The 24147-nt window shown below is 37.7% G+C and overlaps 2 protein-coding genes across 3 annotated transcripts in view; one reads left to right on the forward strand and one right to left on the reverse strand.

The window, feature by feature from the left end:
- Window positions 1-1198: 1198 nt before the first annotated feature.
- On the forward strand, window positions 1199-16590 carry LOC108235969 (tripartite motif-containing protein 3-like). Of its 2 annotated transcripts, XM_017416331.3 has the most exons (13): window positions 1200-1366; window positions 9749-9922; window positions 10028-10268; window positions 10404-10555; window positions 10642-10822; window positions 10925-11654; window positions 11858-11961; window positions 12044-12211; window positions 12300-12468; window positions 12927-12986; window positions 14032-14102; window positions 14366-14506; window positions 14598-16590. In XM_017416331.3, the coding sequence occupies exons 2-13, from the start codon at window positions 9777-9779 to the stop codon at window positions 14748-14750; spliced, it is 2316 nt and encodes a 771-aa protein (XP_017271820.1). In that variant the 5' UTR covers window positions 1200-1366; window positions 9749-9776; the 3' UTR covers window positions 14751-16590. The 2 variants fall into 2 exon arrangements, with proteins under 2 accessions (XP_017271821.1, XP_017271820.1); XM_017416332.3 differs by lacking the exon at window positions 12927-12986 and having other exon boundaries at window positions 1199-1366.
- A 1023-nt stretch (window positions 16591-17613) lies between these two features.
- The window catches only part of frem2b (FRAS1 related extracellular matrix 2b), a 61704-nt gene continuing 55170 nt past the window's right edge, over window positions 17614-24147 (reverse strand). Inside the window, exons 21-24 of the mRNA XM_017416302.3 lie at window positions 22884-23010; window positions 22166-22353; window positions 21926-22072; window positions 17614-19950 (exon numbers count right to left, since the gene is read on the reverse strand). Coding sequence (XP_017271791.1) covers window positions 19447-19950; window positions 21926-22072; window positions 22166-22353; window positions 22884-23010 — 966 coding nt within the window. The 3' untranslated portion in view covers window positions 17614-19446. The remainder of the gene's footprint in view (window positions 19951-21925; window positions 22073-22165; window positions 22354-22883; window positions 23011-24147) is intronic.

A 24147-nucleotide genomic window follows, 5' to 3' on the forward strand; every position in this document is an offset into this window, starting at 1 on the left:
GAAGCAGTCTCCATGGCAACTCCGCCTTGCAGAATAAAAGCCAAAGAAGACTGTGTTTGCCCTCCGAGCGCCACCCCCCAACAAACTCCTCATTCCCTGTAATACCACAACATCCACAGAAACAATATGCACATTATACACATACAGAGAGTGTTAGCTTCTCCCATTCAACTTCATTAAGACACAGAATATTTTAATCCTGGGGTACTGCATTCTACTTCCATATTTTAGGCCTGAAAATGTGATTTTTCCACCTTACCCACACATATCCTGTATCACTATTTATACCCCAATTAGAATGATAAAATGTTCTGACATTAAGCCTCATAATACTATAAACTGTGGAGTTTCCAGTTGGAGTAAACATACCCATTCTTGTGCTTTCTCTCAAACATTTCTTTCACTTTGTCAAATTCAGATTAATTAGTTATTTTACTGTTTAAAGGTACCTACATGAAGACTGGTCCAATAAATAAATAAACAAACTATAAAACAAGAAAGAAAATCCACACAATTTTAATGTGTCCTTAAACTAAGTTTGTAAGTAACATTTATAAGTTCTCTATGGAAACAGACGAAGTGACTGAAAATAGGTCAACAAAGGTGACTTCCTTGGAAAATCTGTTTGCATTTGAGAAGTCTGGCAATTTTGATGTATTAGTACGTATTTACACTCAGATTTGTTGAGTAAAATATGACGATAATAGTGTTTTGTTTACATTGAGTGTAGAGCCACATTTCAGAATTACATATCAGTATATCTGGAAAACTACTGTAGTAAACTCTTTCAAAATGCACTGTTTGATAAAGTTTAGGATAATTTTTTTATATTTGATTTAATACTTTGCAATGAGTACCTTTGATGGTATAAAAAGTACTCCTCAGGTAGGTATTTCTGGAAAAAAACAAGGACAAACCTACTGTAAAGATCACTTACCTGATTGTTTTATTTTGGGAGCATGTTCTTTTTGCTTTTAACAAAACATTGCATGCCAATAATTGTACAATAAATGTAACAAACGGAATCCTTTACCCTTTTAAGGATGAAGGGTGGTAACTACAGAAGCCAAACCCCTTTGCACCAGACAGACCTCTCCCTCAGTCAGATCCGTACATGTCATTTCTGTTCCACATTTCCTGCCCTCCTCCATGTCCTGCTTGTTTCTTTAACCCCGCCCTCTTGTTTAAGCCCCGCCCCCAGAGCTCTCCTTTCGCTCGTCCTCTTCCTTACTGTCCCCGTCTCCTCCCAGACAGACCCTGCCCTTTCCTTTCTGTCGCCGTGTCTGTGGATTCTGTTGTGGGGGATCGGTGGACTGACAATGGGAATCTTCCTGCAGTGCTGACCTCCTCCTCCTTTCTGCTTTATGTAAGTATCGCCTCTTCCACCCCCCACCCCCCCGCGATCGTGTTTCTGTTTGTGTATCTGTCCGGTGTCCTCCATATAATGCAATGAGCAGAGTAAGCAGATGAATAATTGATTACCATCCTTACCAGCATCTGTGTACTGATAAATCACAGAACTTGTTGTTTCTCATAATGCTGCCCTTTTCTTTACTCCGTTTTATTATCATCTAATATATTTAGTAAAGGGCTTTTCTTTCAGCTTCAGGAGTAGCTGTTAGACTAAAAGACTCTGCTGCTGTGATTTTTTTCAGTGCTTCCTCAGCCAGCCCACACAGTTCTCCATTTTAGCCTGCAGCCGGCTGGGCTCTGAGGCAGGTGGGCATCTCTGCTGCAGTCTGAGGGCTGGGCTCTGTAATCAACCATACATCCTCCTTTGTTTACAGGATTACTGAGCTGTCCTTGCTCGTCTGAGCTGAATTTATATGAAGCCGGCTGGGCAGCTCTCAGAGGCACATGGGAATCTGCATGTTGCTTGCCTACAGCCAGTCGGTGACATTCATTGTACTGCAGCAACAGCACCAGGCAATGCATCATTTCTGCACCACAGGCCCAGACTGTTAGCAGATGCTTTTGTGGCTCAGTATGGAGACGTCTTTGTTCTGGAGGATGACTCATCAACATGTACAATGATATTAAAAGTTTCTCTTATAGTGTAGATAATAGAGGTGTTTGGCAGGCTTTTCTCTGCCGGCTGCTTGCACTGGGTCACTGAGAGGTTCCCAGACAGTCCTGGATGCTGCGCCCAAGTCCAGATTCTTAGCAGTAGTTAGATGTCTGTGTCAAGGCTTCAGTGTTTCTGTGGACTTTGAATAAGCAGGGTGGTGCATTCATGTGTTGTTTTTCTTTTGTTTGTTTGTTTTTTTATAGTTATTTTTATATAATCTGTAGGTATACTAGTTGATCAAATTGTAAGAGAACTGAAGATGAAACAACAATGATGCCAGTCATGCAGTAAGGAAAGCTTAAATTGTATCTCAGAAGTGAGCAGATAAACAGAACGACCTTTGAACAGAGGTTTGATCAAAAGCAGACAATGAAGAAGATGCAACATGGACTCTAAATATTTTTAAAATAACACCCATTTTAAAGAAAATGATTATCTGAGTTAAAACAAAAACATTCATAGAAAGATTGCTTGGGGTCATTGCAAGTTCTTTTTAAACAATCTGGATTATATCAGTAAGTATTTTTTAAAATAATCCATGAAATTGCAGTGTGGAGTCTTTATGACCCTCCTAACCTGTTACACATAACGACTTAATTGAAAATTCTAACATAACCCTTTAAGAAACAGAATAAACATGATAATGGCCAATTTGAAAGTGTAAAATAGTGACAAGCACAGCGAATCTAAGACAATATCCTGAGGCTTAAATCGCATCATCTGAATGAGTTAATTTTCAATCCAGGTGTCTGTCAGTGTGATTGTATTCTGCTGCTTTAGCTCTGCTGTTAGGATTGATCAGATCCACTCATTAGGAGTTTGCTCAGCCATTTTAATATACAACACTCACTGTGGGCTAGTATCCTTTTTGTCACCTGAGGAATTACAAATACATGATAACATCATTAGAAGGATGGAGTCACGTCAAGCATTATCTGTGATAATTAGATATGACTTTAAGGAGTTTGTTGGCTGCTAAAAAACATTTTTCAGACTAAGCATTACATAAAAAGTACATTGTAGAGGATTTTCTTAATCTTTAAAATTTAAAGATTCTTTCAAAATTGTTGATTTTAGCCAAATGCAGTTGAAAAAATAATTAGATCCATACATGGGTGTACTGTATGCATTTTTGTCATCTTAACAGAACAGGTTATTTATCTTTGCTTGGAAATTAGAATAATTACATAAGACAATTTTTTTTTATTTTGATTTGTGCATGCTGTAGAATTTCTAGTATTTTCTTTTTATCAAACCAGACTATTGTATTTTTAAAAGAACTCTTTCTACATTCCAAACTCTCTCTGGTCATGCGTGTAGGCCTTCATGCTTTGTTTCCAGTCTCCAAGATGATTAATGCACCCCAGTGCATCACACAGTCCACTGGTAATCAAATCACCAAGTGAAACACTGTGGGCTTCAAAGAACAACACATTAATGTGAACATGGTGGCAGGAGTTACAGTGCGAGAGACACATTTGTTCTGTTGCTCTTACTGCAGGTGAATGATTGTTGAAGGCAGCGCTCGTGCATCGATCGACCTTTTGCAAACTCTGCAGTGCATGTTATGCCTGCAGACACAGCGCCTGCATGCCGCATTGTCTTCTGCCAATGTTTATCGTAATGGGATCTTAGTGGGGAGACCTACATCTCTGCTGACGTGACGTGGTCAGTCTGACATGTCTCCACTCATGAGTGGTCACAGCTTATCAGTCTGCATACAGGAAAGATTATTCAGACCTTTATTATTTCAGTTGGTAATGTTGTGGAGACTTAGCTTAGCAACTTTTTGTGGTATTTATAAAATATTATAGATCTAAATATATAGAGAGTTAGGAAGACAAAAATAAAGTATACACACTAAAAACTGCACCATATTGGTAACTCAGCACTGGGTCAAATTTGACCCTGACTTTTTCTTAACTCAGCAGAGTTGGATTATCAGTTTGACCCAACATACCCGGTTAAGTTTTCTGCCTAACAAATGTTGGTAAAATAACTAATTTGTTGAATTAGAGCTCCTAAATGTTGAGTGAAAAAGAACACCCTAAAATCTGGGATAATTACAACTTCTGCTAGCTAGTTGGCACTAACTGCCTTTAGCATCAGCTAACTAGCACCAACTTGTGTTTTTTTTAGGAACTCAAATTTACTGTAGAGTGCAAGTTGTTTTTACCATCTTACTTTTACTTATAAACTTAAAGCAGAGGTCAGTTAGTTTAAATGGGGTCAGCTTCTGGATTAAAATAGTGGACTATGAAGAATGACACGTCTCATCTCAGACCCAACCACTGGGTCCAACTTTTGACCCAATATTTGGTCAAACCAACTCCACCTATGACCCAACAGCTTTAACCCAGCAGTTGAGTTATCAAAATAACCCAACAGTTTTTGGTGTGTGATTTAAAAATGCTAAATCCAGTTTTCTCTAAGATGAACTAACTGAAAATATTATAACATGAAAGAAACAGGAGTGAATCTTCAGTCTCAATAGCTGTAAGTATCCAGCAGACTGTTTCTAACGTTTATGGATGCACTGTAAGGCAGTGAAGTGAAAGCACAGCTTGTTAGTTTTAGTAGAAGTTACTGTGTTATGTGAATGATAACTGATGAGTCATCTCCAGGCACCCTTAAAAGCCCCTCAGCCTCCTCTTAACAACGACAGCAACAAAATGTTGACAAAATGGCTTTTTAAAATTATTTTGAAAATACAAATGAGATGATGCAGTTTGTCATACTTCACTCTTGTTGTAGTCAGTTGTTTGATCATGCTAAAACTTGATGGATTTAAAAAGAGAGTCACAAATAAATTTCAAACAAAGAGACAGTTACACCAGTGCAGGTGACATATCAGATTTTTAACTTTCTAATGTAATTCATGAATAGTTTCTGAGGCAAATCTTTGTTAAATTCTCTGCTACGTAGCTGCTTTTATCACTTTACCATGTCATCTTTCTTCCCCTTTCATTCTCAGTCCTCTATATTTGTTTAATGCACTGCAGCATTTCCTAAAACTTCAAACTGCCCATACAGAGTGCAGGAACAATTACCGTATGAAGACACATGACCAAGGGGTTGAAATGCAAACTGCAGACTATATTTAAACCCCATCTAGACAGCATATCACCGAGGGCCAACACTTCAGGCTTCAGGTCAGTCAGACTTTTGCCAAAGTTTGGCTGTTCAGGACACAGCCAACTGCTGAAATAAATGGTGCCGAGTTTCCATGCTGCAGTGCCACAAACGCTGTACAGCGGATAATATTACAGAGTAAGAGAGCTATAAAGGGCATATTCCAAAAAATGGTGCTTGTAATCCAACACAGAGATACAAAGGTTATTTTAAAATGTATTGCAGACATACAGGCTGGATGTGAGATACTTACAGGGGAAACGGGGGAAGAGGAAGGGAAGAGGAAGGTACTGTTTTGGGGCCCTGAAGTAAACACATCCTGGAATCTCAAATAGTCACACAAAAGGAATGATATTACTAACCAACAGATTACAGTGTCTTTAAAGGGACAGCTTCCCATTTCTGTTTTCATTATTTGTCAGCTTTCAGTAGGATCATAATGGTTCACTTAGCATTAAAATGGACATCTAAAAGACATGCAAATCACTTTTTATATCAGATTTTTTAATGGGGGGTTTTCTATGCAGTTGGTCTATCTTAAAATAGCTCTATTATGATCATTTATTATTAATATTATCAATCAGTTTTAATACCAAGTCCTGGCATCACGTCAGATAGTTTTAATTTGCCAGCTCTCATAATATGTCTTCATGAGGCTAACATTCAAGCACTTAACTTTCTTGTTCCAAAGCAGAAAATTAACAATTTTCAGTAAAAATCTCTTTCATGTTTTCAGAAATTAGTTTTCCACCAAATTCCAAGTCTATACTAAAACCAAATTGTAAAACACAAATTTTCTAAACTAACTAATTAGAACATATTGATAATAATATTTAATGGGTTTCATGGAAATAAGCTGATAGAGTTCCACCATGTGAAATGAAATTAATAGCATTCAATAATCAGACACATTGAAGTGCTTACAGTTGGTGGTAGTCTATTTATTTATTTTTCTCCTAAAATTAAAATAGGGGTGAGGGAAGCAGCAGGTCATTTGATCAGACTCAGTTTTTTTCTAATCCATAAATAATAACTTGTTTTAATCACAAGTCAAAAAGTACAGGTTTTACTTTAAGGATAATACTGGCATTTATTAGTTTTTAGTAATGATTTGATAAAAAAAAAAAAGCTTTGCTGGTGACGTAATTTAGAGCACAAATCCCAAAGGGCTACAAGGTCTACCTACTAGTAAACACCCAGATTACACTGAGGACAATATTTTCTGTGATTGTGAGATCATGTTATCCAATTAAAGCATTTATAAAAGACATTCTTATCTTCAGAAGGAATAAGTAAACAACCAATCCCACACATAAAATACTTAAATATCATCTGCTCTTTGAAGTTTTTTTTTTGCAATTCGTGTATTATTTAGTTTTGTAATTGTGGAAATGGCCTATTTTTCATTAAGACAGATTTGTATTTACTGGGTGTGATGGTGTAAACTGAATCTGGTAATCCAGATGGCAGACAAGAACTGACCCTGCGGGAGGACATTAAGCCACTTAACTGCAAATCGGGGTGAGAGTGGCAGCTGATACTTTACAGTCAAACAACTGAATCTGCAGACCTTCACATGCTGTAGATTTCTGAGAAAGAAAAGAAAATGTGAGAAAACACAGCGTAGCTGCAATAAACCAAATATGTTTTTGTATTTGTCAAGCCACAAATATTCCAGGTTTCTCCCAATGTTCAAGTTATATGAAAGTTCTGTGATACCTTCTAAGGACTGCTGTCAGGGAGAGACTGTTTTTAAAGGAAGATCATCTTTCTGTGGTGAGTCAAGTGGGAGTAACTGAGGCTGCTGGGAGGACAGAGAGGCTGGGTGGAAGGGAAGCGAAGGTGGTGGAGGTTGGGTGGGTGGGNGGGGGGGGGTTGTCGCAAAGGCTTGCCCTCCATGATGGGAGGAGCCCTGGGGCTTTGGCTCACCCAGCTTCCTCCTGACGTCACTGTTCATGGAGTAACACAGGGAGGGGAGGACCCGCGGGCTGGGCTTGTTCTGTGGACAGTGAAAGGGCTTCAGCAGAGGCCTTCTAATCGCTTGGGAAGCAGCAACAATAGAGTCTGTGTGCCTGAAAACATTTGTAAGATTTTTGTGGTTGAGTTGAGGCCTGCTGACACTTCAGAGCATCTATACATTTGAAAGGGTGAAAAGAAAGATGACAGGGTAATAAATAATGAAGGGAAAATATGAAAGGAGGGCAATGTATGTGGGGTTTAGCTGTGAGAAGAACTGGAATGCTATTGTTCGAGCTCGCTTCTTGTCTGCGCTGCAGACAGGGACAGCTGCGTCAGAGGCCTCCTTTCTTCGTGTGAGACAGGCAGCCCAGCTCCCTGAGAATCAGACAGACAGGTGGTTCCTGAACTCAGCCTGCTGCTTGGAGTCAAGGGAAGGAACTAGAAGGAATTTGGGGAGTGGCCTTGTAAAGCTTTGTCTTTCCTCTTCTCACTCTTAAAGAAAAAAAGGTTGTAGATGTGTTTATTAACGTACAGTTATAATCTAAAAGGACACAAAGCTTTAAAATGTTCAGATTCAGGCCTGAAATTTAAACTAATCTTAGGTCGGTGAGAAAAAAAAGACATAAAAGAAGTTGTTTAGTAACTGTGTTAATTCAAAATAAACTTGTAGGGGTATGAAAAATATAACATTGAGTCTGCAGCAGTTAAATACACTCTACAAAGACAAGGTTAGATCTGTGCTGAAGAGGTAAAATTTAGCTTCAAAACAAGGACCGGATCTCCTCCTTTCAGGCTTACATTAAGTTCACTCTTTGAAATTTTAGCTGAATAAAGTTCAGGGTTTCTACAGTCTTAAAAAGCATAGAATTTGGTTTCAGTATTTTTTAGGTCAGAATAAATATAAATAATAAAACAGAGTATAGAAAAAGATTTGTGTTTCTAAGCTATTGCATTTTCTGAGGAATTACATTAAAAATTTCAAAAATCTGTTTAGAGCAGCAGAGTATTCACATTAATTGTGCAAAAAGACACTCATCGTGATGTTCACTTTTGGTTCATCTATAGTTTCTGAGTTTCTCTTGAGAACTATAAACTCATCCAGCTTTACAGGTTAATTTAAATTAGTTTGACATCTAATGACGAGGTTTTCTGCCAACCTCAGGTTACTTCCAATAAGAGCACTCAGAGTGATACATGGCTGTAAAACTGCAGATTATTAACCACATATGACAGATGCAGTAGGTTGAGCGACTTTTCAGTCACAAGGTAGCCCAGCCCTAAAACATACAAAAGTAGCCTTTTTTTACCACATTTTACCAAACGAATATGATTTATTTGTGCAGAATAAGCATTTACCACTAATATCACAACCACAAACTAGTTAGGAAAAGCGTTTTGTTTTAAATCCTTGTTATGTGCACAGTATGTTTTTTTTTTGTTTTTTTTATGATTGAAGCACAAAGATATTAAAACACCACTATATACATATTCACAACAAATTTACTTAATGACAAAAAATTGGCTGAAAAAATCAGAAACATTTGAAAATCGAATTCTCGAAAAATATGGAATTTCAAACTGGATATTGTGTAGGAACCCTGAAAGTCAGTTGTGATGGTTTTGAAATTTACAGCTGTAAACTGTTGGCTCATTCTTTCATTCTCGTGATTTGATTGTATCTGCAACATTATTTGCCCAGAGGAATGTCACTTTTTAGTGTTTCTTAGAATAAAGATGTTTTTGCATTTCTGCTAAGTAATAAATCAACCAAAATCAGTTAAATAGAAGCTTGTCTTGTTTTGAAGTTGTTTTGAGTAAACAACCATGACTGTGTATTTAACAAGTTTTCACGAGAACCTAACGAGGCGTGATATTGTCTTCATTTGGTGGTGCGAAGAAATTTAGAAAAAGTGGGGGGAAAAAGCACCAAAAACATAGTTTTATTGAAAAACTCAACACGTCATTGTTTGTAAAGATGCTTTAATCCCTTTTGTGCTTTTATGCTATATGACAGATGTACAACACCCCAGAGGCATGCTGAGTTAATCTGTGCTTGACCCAGTGATACAGTTTCATGTGACAGCAACGCTGCCATCTGAGCAAGACCCACCATGACATCCACTCATTCCAGATGTCATGTAAATACTGAAACTGACACTCTGTAAGGAGTGACACAAATCATGCATCTCAAACTTTTCTTATGACCTCAGTACTGAATATATAATATTTATACAAACCAATCTGAGTGCAGGAATGTTGGGTCATTTAAAGACTGTAGTCATTTTGTCTGATTGCTCTCCTCTGTGGTATTGATCACATGTTTTGGTTCTCACTGCAATAACTTGCTGGGAATTTTCACTTATAAAGTCAAATGACCTGAGAGGCTCACATCACTGAAATAGTTTGCTGAGAGGGGGAGCATAAAATGTCAGCGGATACAGCGTTTAAAGGAGGTTTATAATGCCAACATTACTATGACTCATTCCTTCCTTTAGCTTGCTCAAGCAAATCCGCCTTTCTCACCCCGTATGAATGTTTCCTCAAGGAGTTCTTAACATTTCCTCTGTTTCTTCCACCTCATGTGTGCAGGTTAAGTGCTCCCTGCTTCCCCCTTTGAATGTCAGTCATTATGGCCAAGCGTGAGACCAGCAGCACCAGCCCTGTCGTCAGGCAGATAGACAAGCAGTTTCTGGTCTGCAGCATCTGTTTGGACCGTTACCACAACCCTAAGGTTCTGCCCTGCCTGCACACGTTCTGTGAGAAGTAAGCTTTCAATCATTCAGTAAAATTTTAGTTTCACCAAATCTCTCATGAAGCACTGTGAACCTAATCAGCTGTATTTCTCTAATTTATATCGTTTTATTTTAGGTGTCTACAGAACTACATCCCTCCCCAGTCTTTGACGCTCTCCTGTCCAGTATGCAGACAGACATCTATCCTGCCTGAGAAGGGTGTCGCAGCCCTGCAGAACAACTTCTTTATCACAAACCTAATGGAAGTGTTACAGCGAGATCCAGAATGCAGTCGAGCCGAGGCGTGCAACGTTCTTGAGTCAGCCAATGCAGCTACAACATGTCAGCCCCTTTCTTGCCCCAACCACGAGGGCAAGGTGAGCCAAGCCCACTGGGTTTGTGACTGATTCATCATATCAGTCACAGATTCCTAGATATTTTTGCAAGACTCTACATATTTGCTTCTGAATTATAGTGTTCATATGTCCTGTGCTCTACTGCACCATCTGCAGGTTATGGAGTTTTACTGCGAGTCATGTGAGACAGCCATGTGTCTGGAGTGTACAGAAGGGGAACACAGGGAACATGTGACCGTTCCTCTGAGGGATGTGCTGGAGCAGCACAAGTCAGCTCTGAAAAATCAGCTTGACACTGTGCGCAACAGGTATGACGCTTGGGGTTTTAGTCCATGATAAGTTTGTTATTGAATGTAAAAAATAACTCTGATTTGGAGAATCTTTCCTCTGGCAGACTACCTCAGCTGACAGCTGCTATCGAGCTTGTTAATGAGATCTCAAAGCAGCTAACGGGGAGGAAAAACGATGCAGTGACTGAAATCAGTAACACTTTTGATGAGCTGGAGAAGGCGTTACACCAACGCAAGACTGCCCTTATTACTGAGGTAGAAAACATCTGCAGCAGTAAGCATAAGGTCAGAAAACACAAAAACATTGTTTTTTTCTTTTTTCATATTTTTGCTAAAGAAATATCTTGCTCAGTGCTTACTGATGTTCCCTTTGCCTGTGTCTTTTAGGTGCTTCAGACCCAGCTGACTTCTTTACTTCAGGGCAAAGAAAACATTGAAAGCAGCTGCAACTTCACAGAGCATGCCCTTAGCCATGGCAGTGCGACCGAGGTCCTGCTGGTTCAGAAACAAATGGGTGAGCGGGTCAGTGCTCTGGCGAGACACAACTTTCCCGAGCATCCTCACGAAAATGGACACCTAGAATGCCAGGTGGAGACGGATGGACTGAGGCGCTCCATTCAGAACCTGGGAGTCCTAATTACAACAGGAGCTGTAGGCCATACAAGCGTTGCCACTGGTGAAGGCCTGCGACACGCAGTGGTTGGCCAGCACACCACCATCACTGTCACCACTAAAGACAAGGATGGAGAATTAGTGAAAACTGGGAACGCTGCGCTCAGAGCAGAAATAGCCTCTGCAGATGGAGTGCGCACTGAAGCAGAGGTGGTGGACAACAAGAATGGCACCTATGAGGTCGGGTATACCATCCGCTCTGAAGGAGAATTCACCTTCTCCTTGCTGTTATATCACCAGCCTGTGCGGGGGAGCCCATTCCGTTTGCGTGCCGTCAAGCCGTCAGATGTCCTGCAGTCGCCAGATGATGTGAAGAGAAGAGTGAAGTCCCCGAGTGGAGGAGGAGGTCATGTTCGACAGAAGGCTGTGCGCAGGCCCTCCAGCATGTACAGTACCACCAAGAAAAAGGAAAATCCAATAGAAGATGAGCTGATCTACAGAGTTGGTGGGTGAAACCCTGTTAGGGTTGATATTTAAATCAGTTTCATTTAACCAAGCTGAATGATGCTGCTTATACATATGAGCAGTCCAATTTCTCTAAGTAAAAGCTAGACTATTAAGATGAATCACAAGGATTACACTGCAAAAATGAAATACAGAACATTTATATTTAATTAGACGTATTAAATCACTCTGATGTCTTGGCAGGAACAAGAGGGCGAGACAAAGGAGAATTCACAAACCTTCAGGGGATTTCTGCCTCCAGTAATGGGCGGATTGTGGTTGCAGATAGCAACAACCAGTGTATACAAGTTCGTAGTAATTATTTTTTCAAAACAAATCTTTTTCATCAGCTAGATTCTAGAGAAGCTTCATTATTTTCTTATTTTTTAGGTGTTTTCCAATGATGGCCAGTTTAAGATGAGGTTTGGGGTAAGGGGCCGATCACCAGGACAACTGCAGCGCCCAACAGGTGTCGCAGTCGACATGAATGGTGACATCATTGTAGCCGATTATGACAATAGATGGATTAGCATCTTCTCCTCGGACGGCAAGTTTAAGGTAAGACAGAAAAAAATATTTTCATCACATGAATTTGAAGAGAAAAAAAAGAAATAAATGGTGTAACTGCCCTGCTTGCTTACTACAGAATAAAATTGGTGCTGGAAGATTGATGGGACCCAAAGGTGTGGCTGTGGATAAGAATGGACATATCATCACGGTTGATAATAAAGCCTGCTGTGTTTTCATCTTTCAATCGAATGGGAAGCTGGTGACCAAGTTTGGAGCAAGAGGAACTTCAGAAAGACACTTTGCAGGTAGTGTGTTGTATTTTTAGGAAGAGGTACATGTTAAATAAAGCCGCAGGTATCAGGTCATGTGGTTGGGCCAGATTTACAGATTTTATTATTTTATTCTATTTTTTAGGAATGCTTCTATGATCAGCATGTTTTTTTTTGCAATCTTTAATTTAATGTCTAACCATTGTCTGCATGTACAACTGTTTGTTTACTTATGAAAGTAAGCACAGTTTTTTTTGTTTTTTTTGTGTAAAACTTATTCACCCACCTAATCAGCCTTATACAAAACAGAGCTGTTAAGAGAGAAAGATTTACAATAAACTCTGATGTATGAAACAATGAGATGTTTATTTGGGGCATGACTCACATTTCACGTTTTTGGCTTTCAGTTTGACAGAGTTTTGTTTGTTTTGTTTTTAAAGTTGTATAACTCACACGTTCTTAAAATTTCTTTTCTCACTTTTCTTTTCTTTTAGAGAAAAGTGGTGCAAACATTGCACTGGAATCAAAGCTTAGTAAATCTGGCCCTGTTTTCAGTAAGTAATCGATTCAACGTAAGAGTGGTTTGATCAAATAAATCTTCTTCTTACATGTTGATTCATCATGCTGGTGTCGATTCTCAGTCATCCAGGACTTGGCTAATCCAAAAAAGGTTAAAAAACAAAAACAATTGGACTTCTATTCTGTAGCTGAAGGTGTTTGGCTTCTCATCCAAGGTGTTTCATCAGTTCAAAAAGTAGAGAGTGTGGAGTTCAAGCTTTTAAAGCTGACATGTTCTGTTATCTGACAAACTCAGATGGATTTTTTAAAAAGCCAACAGGACTCTCAGACAGAGGCTGGTCCACCCTAAGGACAGAACATCCAAACACAAACTGAGCGGTGTGGTGTCTGCAGTTCAGTGCAGCAAAGAATGTCCACAGACACATAGCTCCTCTTCAGGACAGAAGTCAGCTGTTCACCTACACCTCAAGGATAAGGGACACTCTTTTGAGGACCAAAATGTTCATAGTTTGGACCGAGAAGACAGATGGTTTGAGAGGGGGGTCAAGAAAGTTATTCATGTCAAACAAGAGAAACTTTAAACAGAGGAGGAGGTCTCAGATTTCAGCCTTAAAAAACCTATAATGGAGCTTTAGGCCTGATTCTCAGTCAGTTTCACTCTAATCAATAACTTCATTCTTGTAAACAAAGTGGCCCATATGTGACTCAGGCTAACAAGGACCCTAACGAGCCTCTGTTGTGAGGAGAATGAGGGCAGTCTACATGTGAATCTAGTTTACAGAACATGTCAGCTTTAAAAGCTTGAACTCCACACTCTCTGCTTGTTGAATTGATAAGACTCCTCAGACGAGCAGCAAAATGTCTTCAGCTACAGAATAGAAGTCCAGTTGTTTTTGTTTTTTAACCTCTTTTGGATGTTGATTCATTATGTCTCATATCAGCCCATGGATTCTCTCTGAAATTACTTTATTCATCTTGTTTTCAAAGTCCAAATATAGTGTGGAACTTCCTCTTGTGTTGTGAAGCAGTTGATGACTTATAGTTACTCTTTCCCTTTTCTGGCTGCTTGGCTGTTTTCAGGTCCTCACTTTGTGGCTGTAAACAACAAAAATGAGATCGTGGTCACAGACTTTCATAACCATTCAGTAAAGGTATGAATTTTTGCATGTATATGCATACAGTATTTGTCAAAATACAGTTTAATAATACCTGGTTTTACTAAAACAAAGGCAGATTTAACCAAACAAAACCACAGCATGAAAAACAAAAGGCTAAGAGCTGCTGTGCCAAACTGACTTTATTGCCTGAAATAATTATACTAGTATGCTTTGTATTCTTTTTTTACTTGCATATTTTCCACTATGTGCAACAATTCTATTCTCTTCTTCTTTTTTATGTTTAATCTTGCTGACAGGTGTACAATGCTGATGGGGAGTTCCTGTTTAAATTTGGCTCCCACGGTGAGGGGAACGGCCAGTTCAATGCACCAACAGGCGTGGCCGTAGACGCCAATGGAAATATTATTGTTGCTGATTGGGGCAACAGTCGGATCCAGGTTAGCTTGAAAAACACAGATTTGACCAGATACAAAGAGAGGATTTAAGGCTTTAACAGTTACTCACCCGTCTTGTTCTTCTGTGCTGTAGGTGTTCGACAGCTCAGGGTCTTTCCTGTCCTACATCAACACATCAGCTGATCCACTTTATGGCCCACAGGGCTTGGCTCTTACATCTGATGGCCATGTGGCGGTGGCGGACTCCGGGAACCACTGTTTTAAAGTCTACCGCTACCTGCAGTAGACCTTCGAGACAGTCATAATCACTGATGTATTTCACCGGGCGCAATGACATTTCCAGTGCAGCCTTTTGATGTGCACATCAGCATATTCGTCAGATATAACTGTCACCTTGTTTTATCTTTATGATGTGTATTGAAGGTTCATTCTTCACAAGTTAAGTAATGTAGCGTCCTCGGGACAAATACTGACATAATCCTATGAACTGACTTTTAGAGAATGTGCAAAGGCATTTTTGTGTGATATTATCAAACCAGACTTTCTGTAAAATCTGTCACTTTAGAATATAGACTGAAGTATTTAATCAGCTCAGACCTGTTCAGATGCATGAAGGTTTTTTTTCTTAGTTTCTAGGCAACAACTCAATTGTTCTTTTTTTACCAAAAGGTAACTAATGCTTTCAGTGAAATGAACAAAGCTATGCTTCTGCAGCAATGAAATGTAAACGTTCTTATTTACTTGCATCTGCCATGAAATATAACTACCATCTGTGCATTGAGTTGCTGTATGTACTGTATATACTGTACATGAATGTACATTGTACATATTAGATTATGCTGTATGTAAGTGCTATGATTCAAAAACAGTTTTTTGCCTGTTCAGAGAGCAGCAGATGATGAAGGATCCTCGGACTTTACATGTGTGTGGCAGCTGTTGAAGAAGGAGCGTTGGACACCGACCCCACACACGCGTTAACGATCAGTGTCATTATGTAAGCAGCACAATGATCATTTTTTGTTTATAACTGTTATTTTAAAAGGGAAAACAATGTAAAGTGCTAATTTATTTTATTTTTTACTAGCTCAGCCTTTAAAAAAATATTTTTCTATGTTTTTCTTTTTTTCATTTTCTTGTCTTTTTTTTAACTTTACACCTTTAAGGGGAGATTTCTCCTAAAGCAGAATTCAGCATCCACCAACATCTTGATATCTGCATTTATACAGATGGGCAGCTTGTTTCCACAAATAACCCATTTTTGTTTTCAGTTTGGATGCCAAAATGTTTTTATTTTGTTTTGAAACAATATAAGAAGTTTAATTTATTGTTTTGCCTTGAACAGTTTATCAGCTTTATTCTATGAGTGCTATCAACTGACAAGAATAGACATTTCTCAGGAAAACCTTCTGAATCTGGCTGAAGTGTTAGTGAAACAATATTAAAGTTTTTTTTTTAATTTTTAATATGCATGAATGTGGTCAATTTGAAAAACTGTACTCTGCATCTAAAGTCACAGAAATGATGGAGATGGAATATGAATTCTGTTTTGAGGTGTTTGTTTTTTTGTGGCTTTAAAACAAACATTACCAATTATATTACTGTGAATGTCCATTTGTTACACGAGATTGGCTAGTGAACGCATCAACGCTTTAGAAAACTGCTCAAAATGGTATGTTTGTAAGCTACTTGTCTCTTAGACTTTAGTTCCTTTCGCCATAATGCCAAAATATAACTTCAATGCGAGAACTCATCCACTGGTAGGGCTGTTGTTGCTTTTGCTTCCCCTCTTGTTCATTTTACGTAATACCTAAAGAAAGAAAAGTGCCACAGCAGAGGAGAGAAAGATTATAGTCAAGACAGTTTCCTTGTCCAACCTAATTATCCCCAGTGCTTTGTTTAACATCCAAATACCAGATATATAAGTCAAATCTCACCACTTTAGTCAGAGAGGAAGCTGCTGTTTTTCATCTGTCATTTGACTTGTTGCCAAACAGGAGCAAAGATGTTTTAAGGGTCAAATGCTCACCTCTTTTGAGATGTATCTAAAGTATTTTACCCTACTCATATCTTTGTTTTCTTTATAAATATGCACTGGTAATAAAAGCACATGGTTTAATGAGCCTATCCATTTTTTGTTGTTATTGTGCTGTTTTTCTAGGACAGGGGTCTGCAACCTTCACAATCAAAAAGAGACATTTCTTCTTCTTCTCCCTCTAGTAAAAAAAAAAGCTGCACACCTAAAACACAACTCATTAGGTTATATAAATTCTACAGAAAAAAACTTTAATTCGTTACACTCTCAAATTAAAAACTATAATAAACTGCTGACATGTGTTGGTACTTTTACACGTTGGACTAAATAAATACTTGAGTAATATCCCTTTTGATAAAATTTAAATTAAAGACTATGTAGGCCTGTGTGAGTTTGTTTTATATTATTGGTAAAATAATATTATCTCACTTTGACATAAAGCACAAAAGCTGAACAAAAATTAGGCCAGTTTATTTGGGATCTATTTGTGATACCAATTTTTTTTTTTTTTTATTGAAGAAATTACAATTTTATTATAAGTTTTTTAATCAAGGCAAATATTAGAATGACTTTTTTGAAATGGCTTTACTTTATTGACTTTTAATATAGTATTTACAGACGTGTGTTTATAAAAACTGCACATTGTTTCTTTTTGTTTGTTTTTTCCTCAGCAACTTGCATCAAATTATTCAAAAATGTTTAGTTTTCTGATGGATTTCATTGGTAGCTAACAGATTAACAAACTACTTCTGCAAACTGATCAAAATGTTTTGCCCTGTGTATTATTAGTATTGTTCTATTATAGAAATATTATCCGCACATTGCATAAATTTGGACAGGAGAACTGCTAAATCTAGTTATAAATAGAAACAGCCATTTCCATGGTATTGTTGGTCAAAGCCACAAAGGACCGCATGTGACCCCAGAGCCACAGTTTGCAGACCCCTGGGCTACGTCTTACTTTGCTTTGGGCATAAAAATACATTTATAATAAAGTAACCAATAAACAAGATAGCAGCTGTACAACAAATATATATACTGGGATTTATTCTTGATCTTGCACTTCTCTTTTCAAAACATATCATATTCTGTATTTGTGAAATTAATAAATTTAAAATTGTTTCCTTGAAAAAAGTATTTATTTTCAGACCAGGTTGTGCTTCGGGTCTATGTTACAACTTGTTACAGAAAATGCAGTTTGCCTTTTCAACAATAACCGTTTCCCAAATCCTCCAAATGGTACATTTATATGTAAAATATACATACATACATAAATGTGCATAAAACCCTCAGAATGCACTCAAAGCATTAGAGCGTAGTAAAAAAAAAGCATTATAATGTAATAAAAGAACAACATGACATTCATCCAGAGTAAAACCTGGACTAGTAAGCTGGTTGTATGAACAAAAAGTACTCAACAAACATGTAATAAAGGTATTACAGGTTGCATAGAATTGTTTTCAATCTCAAATGAAACTGCATAAAAGACCAACATATTTAAAACAAATAAAAGAAAAACTGGTGTTTATAACAGCATGAAGAGGTATTCAGATTTTGTGCCTTGAAATGAGGAAAAAGCTCAAGTAAACAAAAAGCTTGTTGAAAGTTTTACAATATTTACAGTGATTATTGAAGAAACATGGCATGATTACTTATCATAAAATAACCATGCCACATATAAAAGACCAAAGAGAACAAAACAAATACATGATTCATGCCCCCCCCCAAAAAATCAATGCACTGAAAAATAACTTAACAAATTTAATACTAATAAATCTTATAGAGAATTTATGACAAGAACAACAGCAACAGCTGATAAAACTTTTTTCCCTTTATGTGAAATGTGATTAAAAAAAAAAAAAAAACACAAAGCCTTGCTGTGAAAGGGATTTACTTTCATGGTTCTCTCTGTGAAGCTACACAAGTCAACATTCAAAAAAATGTACAAATTCTTTTATCAAGAGTGAAAATGGCTCCTCTTGGAAATAGTTGATTTTGAACCTTTACTATATTACTCTGTACACTGCAGACCAGCTGTCTTAAAAGTTGCTTCAATACTATTCGTCTTACAAAACGGTTTCTCTGTTCTAATCTGATTTAGTGCCACGTGTCTGTCATAAATCTTGAAATCATACAGTGTTTTAGCAACTAGATATTAGGGAATATGTCACAATAACAGTATGCTACTGATAAATACTGGAATATATGGTAAAATGCAACCAGGTTGAAATACAGCAGATCAGACACAGTTTCACAAATTCAATGGAAATGATCATTTAAACTTTTCAGAATACAATAATTAAATGCATGCAAAACATAAACACAACAGTTTCCGTTCAAATGATTTTTCTTTTCATTTGAATACACAATTTACTGATCACACAGGACACACATTTTACAATTAAAAAAATCCTTAAAATCCTGGGAACTTCTTAGGCACACACTGAAACTAAGGACAACTAATTCTTGACAACAAATAGATACATTTTCTCAGAGTAAGCAAATTGCAGACAGTGTCTTGGTGCACCTAAATGTACAAAGTCTGTTTAATAACTACAGCAGTAAGCAAAAACAATCCACCTTCTCTTGACCTAATCAGCAAAACAGCCAATGCCATTCAAGTTAAGAGGAATCTCCTGTAGCACCTTTGAAAACGAAACAACACCATTTTTTTTGGGATCAGTTGGCAACAAAAGCCGATCAATAACAGTAAGTGAGAGCTGACAACTTGACAAGTGCCTTGTAACAGCTGCTAACACTGACTGTCCATCTCCTGCTTAGTGTCCAGATCACTCCCTGGCTTTGGAAGTGATGCAGTATTTCAAGTAGTTTTCTGAATAGTGTCTAGGCTCTTGTAGTTTGTGTTGCTTCACACACAGTCTTTATTTAGCTAAATATGAGGCACTTGCAAAATAAAAGGGTCAGCTAAAATCTCTCAATCATCGGTGTGTTAGACCTCAGAACTGTCAGTGCTGCTGAGACCTTGAGTCATCATGGGCTCCGCGCTGTCAGAGTTAGCTGGCACTTCTTTCTTCTCTCGCTCGGCTCGTACCAGTACCACCACTATGATGACGAGGAGCACAGTGAGGAGCAGTCCAACAAATACACCGATAATTAACACCAGTTTGTCATCACTGTCTTTCTGGTTGACCTCGAGGGGGATGTTTTTTTCTGTGAAGATTTCCCCATCCTGACTTGTCTTCCACTGGCTGCTGAGGTCCAGAGCGATGTGCAGGATGTTGGTGCCACGGTTGCTGCTCTCACCGATCTTCTTTACTATGTCCGGCAAATCACCAGCTGATCTTCTGGTGCGATGCTGACCCTTATGATGAGGATTGAAGTGCTGGCTCATCACATGATATTCCAGGCTTCTTTTCCCAATGCCACGATTAGCATTGTCCCGTGAACGGACGGTGTAGATGGCGTGGATGTACCACTCTCTCCCTGCAGCCACCTAGCAAGAACAAAAGACCTCATATTATGGTTTGTCTGTCCGTTTAAGGGGGAGTTCAGGGGAGTATCAATGGAATAGGGTTACATGAGTTGTGCAAAAACAGAATTTCTCACAAAATTGATTGTTGCATCATTCCCTGTGTGTCTGAGATGCTACATCTTTAAAGATGAATTATGCAGCTTTTGTAAAAACCACTAGATGTCACAGTAGAGCACCAGATTCAAACTCCAAACTGAGATGAGTTTGTTTACATGTATATTTCCCACTTGTACTCAGGCTTGTTTTTACATCAGCAGTTCTCAGAGTTGGGGTTAGAAACCCATCGAGGATCATGAAAACCGGAGGGCCTTGAAATGATCACTAGAAATCACTTTATAGTTAACAATGATTGTTGATTGCATTCCTTTTTTATTAAGTGTGAGAAGACATAAAACAGCAGTCAAAGATCAAAAACAACTGTTGTTTAATTGTATTTTTTTTTAGCATTTGTTATATACTTCTACCAGTGAGAGCTGAGGTTGGACATTTCTGCTGCTGTTTTTATGTGAGTCAAAATCTGAAAAGTTTGGGAATCACTGTTTTACATGTAAGAACTTAAACTGTTAACTCACAAATTAAACTGGGTTTTTTAAAGGCTATGTTGTCAGTAATAGTTATCATTGTATCTGTAATTTTGTTTCTGTAACTCTGTCTGTAATTTTGTTCTGTGTTGTAAAGCACTTTGAGTCGCCTCGTGCTGAAAAGTGCTATATAAATAAATGTACCTACCTACCTACCTACCTAATACAACACAGCCTTTAAATTGTGTTAGAATCCATTTTCACTAAGGATTAAAAGACACTAAACATAGTCAGCATTAGTCAGTGAGTATTTCTGTGATAGTTTCGGCATAGCAATCCAAATTACATGTAAATTCACAAAGTATTTATTTACCAAAACATTATCACAACTTGTGCCACCATCAAAACATCTTCAATTAAATGAAAATAGTTTTGGTGGAAGATGGTCACCAGCTCCTTCTCCATCAACATTCTGAGCAAGCCTAGGCAGGCATTATGCCAAGATGTTCATATATACTGTGAATAAGTAATGAAACCAAATAAAACCCCCTCTGCTTTGAGAGGACTTTTACATTTTCATTGTCCTAATATATCTTTAATATATCTTTAGGATGTAAGATATAATTTTAGTTGAGCAAATTTGGTAATAAAATAAAGTAAAAATACTTAATCATAAAATATTAAGGTTGTAAGAAATAAAACTATTAAAACACCCAAATGTGTTCATTGTAAAGTTACATAATATATACTTTTTACTCAAATGAATTGTTACACGTATCAAAATGTACTTTCTACTGCAAAAAGACATAAAAACTAAGCATTTACAGTTCGACTGGTTAAATATAAACTATATAACCTCGTTTTGAACAAACAATATGTTCAGTTGACGTGCAGTTCAGGACAAAAACTGAAAAGCTTTCATACCAGTGAAGAATACCTCCTGCCTGTAGACCTAATGATTCTTTTTCCTCTTAAGCCAAAAAAACCGACTCGGTGACTAGAAGAAGCAATCTGGACATGATAAAAGGTCGAGACTGTGAGTCATACTCTGTGATCCAAGGCCCTTAGAAACCAGCTCGCATGGAGACAGGATTACTCACTCGCAAGAAACTCTCAGCTGGGATACAGAAACAAGCTGGTCAGTGAATCTCTTTTTTTTTCACCTTGTTAAAACTAAAATAACAATGTCGGTATAAAACAATCCACTATTTGTCAGACCTAGTGTATTTATATTCTTGCTCATTATTTACACAGGATTGTCGTGATCACACTTGTTTCATAAAATTTACAAATCTGATTTATTAGTAGCCAAATAAAATACTCACAAACGACCACAGGACTTTACTGAAATAAAAAAGTGGAAAATATGAGTGCGTGAAGTGAATATGTTTACCATAATTAACCTTTTTACTGACCTGAAACAAAGCAGTAGAATCTATCCTGAAACCATCTGCTCCAGGTTGTCTCACCAAAGGTAACGCACCGGGGTCATCCACGGCCAGGAAAGCATTAAAGGCTACATCGCCAAACGAGCGGGCCTGGGTCTCCGGTTGAGCCTTATCCTGGAGTGACACAATCATATAGAAAAGAATTCAGAGGTTTGAATAGAACCAAAGCACGTGTGACCTGACAAGAATTGTGATCTTATTACTTACAATGATTTTGAATCTGTACAACAGAGACGGAGCGTCAGCCAGACAGCCAAACTCAAAGCTGCTGGGGTTGTATTTTGGAACGTATCCATCAGCTCCCGCACACAGGAAGACTTTCTCTATGTTGCAAATAAAGGAGTCGCCCAAGTTCTGTACTGGATCCACCATCACTCTGCCATAAATAGTATCCCCTGACAAAAGAGAAATTTAGATTTAATCAGTGAAAAATCCTTCAGGTGCAAAATATTTTGTTTTATTGGACTGTTTGTGAAATACAGCAGTTTTTTATCTTTAAATGTAATTACATTATCAAAAAAATTAAACCGAGCTTACTAGCAATATAAAAAAACATTCAAAACAGAAAAAAGGATTTCTATGCTCGCAGAAATTGTAACTTTGTGAAGTTTTTCAAAACCTTGTTTAAACAAACTGAATTCTTGCTCTCTTTCAATTTGCTGAAAGATGAAAGATGATGCGAAAGAAGCCAAAAAGATACTTCACAGAGGCCTGATTTTCCATTCGATTTATCTCACCTAGTTAGAAAATAAATGAGAACAGATCTGCTAAACCAACAAAAATAAATTGCACACAGAGATTTCTTTTTGATCAAAAGAAGGGGAAGAAATTCAGAGTCCTAAGCGTTGAAAAACAAGCAGACATCTGTTCGATTTCCATTCCTTTTGGAACTCTGTGCTTTTTGTGTGCTTTTGTTGTACTTTACCTTGTGAGAAAGCCGTGTCACTCTCCTGTCCAAAGCCCATGGAGCCGTCTGAGAGCCACAGAGTTCGTTTGGAGAGTAAGATCATCTGCGTGTTTAAGCTGAACTCAGCAGCTACTGGGTCACTTACCTAAAATTACATAAAAGATTTAACACAATGAGGACAAAACATCTAAAGATGTGAGCCAAGGATTTCTTGAGGGAATACGTTTTACCTGCAAACTTTCATTCCGGAGAATAAAACAGCTTCTTAGCATAAGATAATTTTAGTTTAAATCAAACCTTGTAAATGATATTCTGCACGATCTCGTGCAATCTTAAGAGATTTTGTAAACTATGATAGCACTCAGACAATGTGTTGAGGATGACTTGCAGCTACTATCACACCAAATTTAGCTCAATATTTGTAAAACTGATTGAGTCATAGTAATTTCTGTCAAGTCAATTAGCTGTGGCAGCCATCTTGAATTAATTTGATTTCAAATCTTGATGAGTTTTAGATTTACAGCCAGTGATTACTTTCTGAGAGTTTCATTAAAATCTGTTTAGTGCTTCATGAGATATTTTGCTAACACTACAGATAAACGAACAACTCACAGACCCAGGCAAAAACATTATTGCTGCTTTTCCTTCAGTGCACCGCAATAAGAAACCAAAGCTAAGTTAAAAATAACATTTTGTGGGGCCAAGTAAATGCATATTAAGGTTACCAACAAATAGTCCAAAATTTTCAATGTTAATTTTCTGAATAATCAGAAACCCAAAACAAATACACCAGTAAAGTCCGAATCACCAAACTGAACATTTCTTTATTTTAAGACTGAGTCTAATTCTTTTAGGTTGGATGTGATAGTTTGACATTTCGATACACCTATTCAAGTTGGAAATATCTTATTAGTGTGTGTGAATGTGTGGGTGAATGGGTGAATGATTGTAGTGTAAAGCGCTGGGGTCCTTGGACTAGATAAAGCGCTATATAAGTGCAAGCCATTTACCATTAGTATTAAAATTATTTATATTTATCAATTCTGCCATGACTGTGAATATCTTTCTGATGGTGGGGTGAATAAATATTGTCATCAGCTCAACTAAAAGTAGAAATGTTGAAGATAAGCTTCAGTTTTCAAATGAACACACAGCTAGTTGTAGCCCAATGCTGTCTGGTTGTTTGTGACTTTTATCAGTTTCGTGCAAGCTTTCTGCATGCCCCCCGCCCCATTAGTCTAATTTAGATGCAGCTCATCTCCTCTCCCTCCCCAGCCTCCTC

The sequence above is a fragment of the Kryptolebias marmoratus genome, linkage group LG2 (assembly GCF_001649575.2).
Source record: "Kryptolebias marmoratus isolate JLee-2015 linkage group LG2, ASM164957v2, whole genome shotgun sequence".
Taxonomy (NCBI): Eukaryota; Metazoa; Chordata; class Actinopteri; order Cyprinodontiformes; family Rivulidae; genus Kryptolebias; species Kryptolebias marmoratus.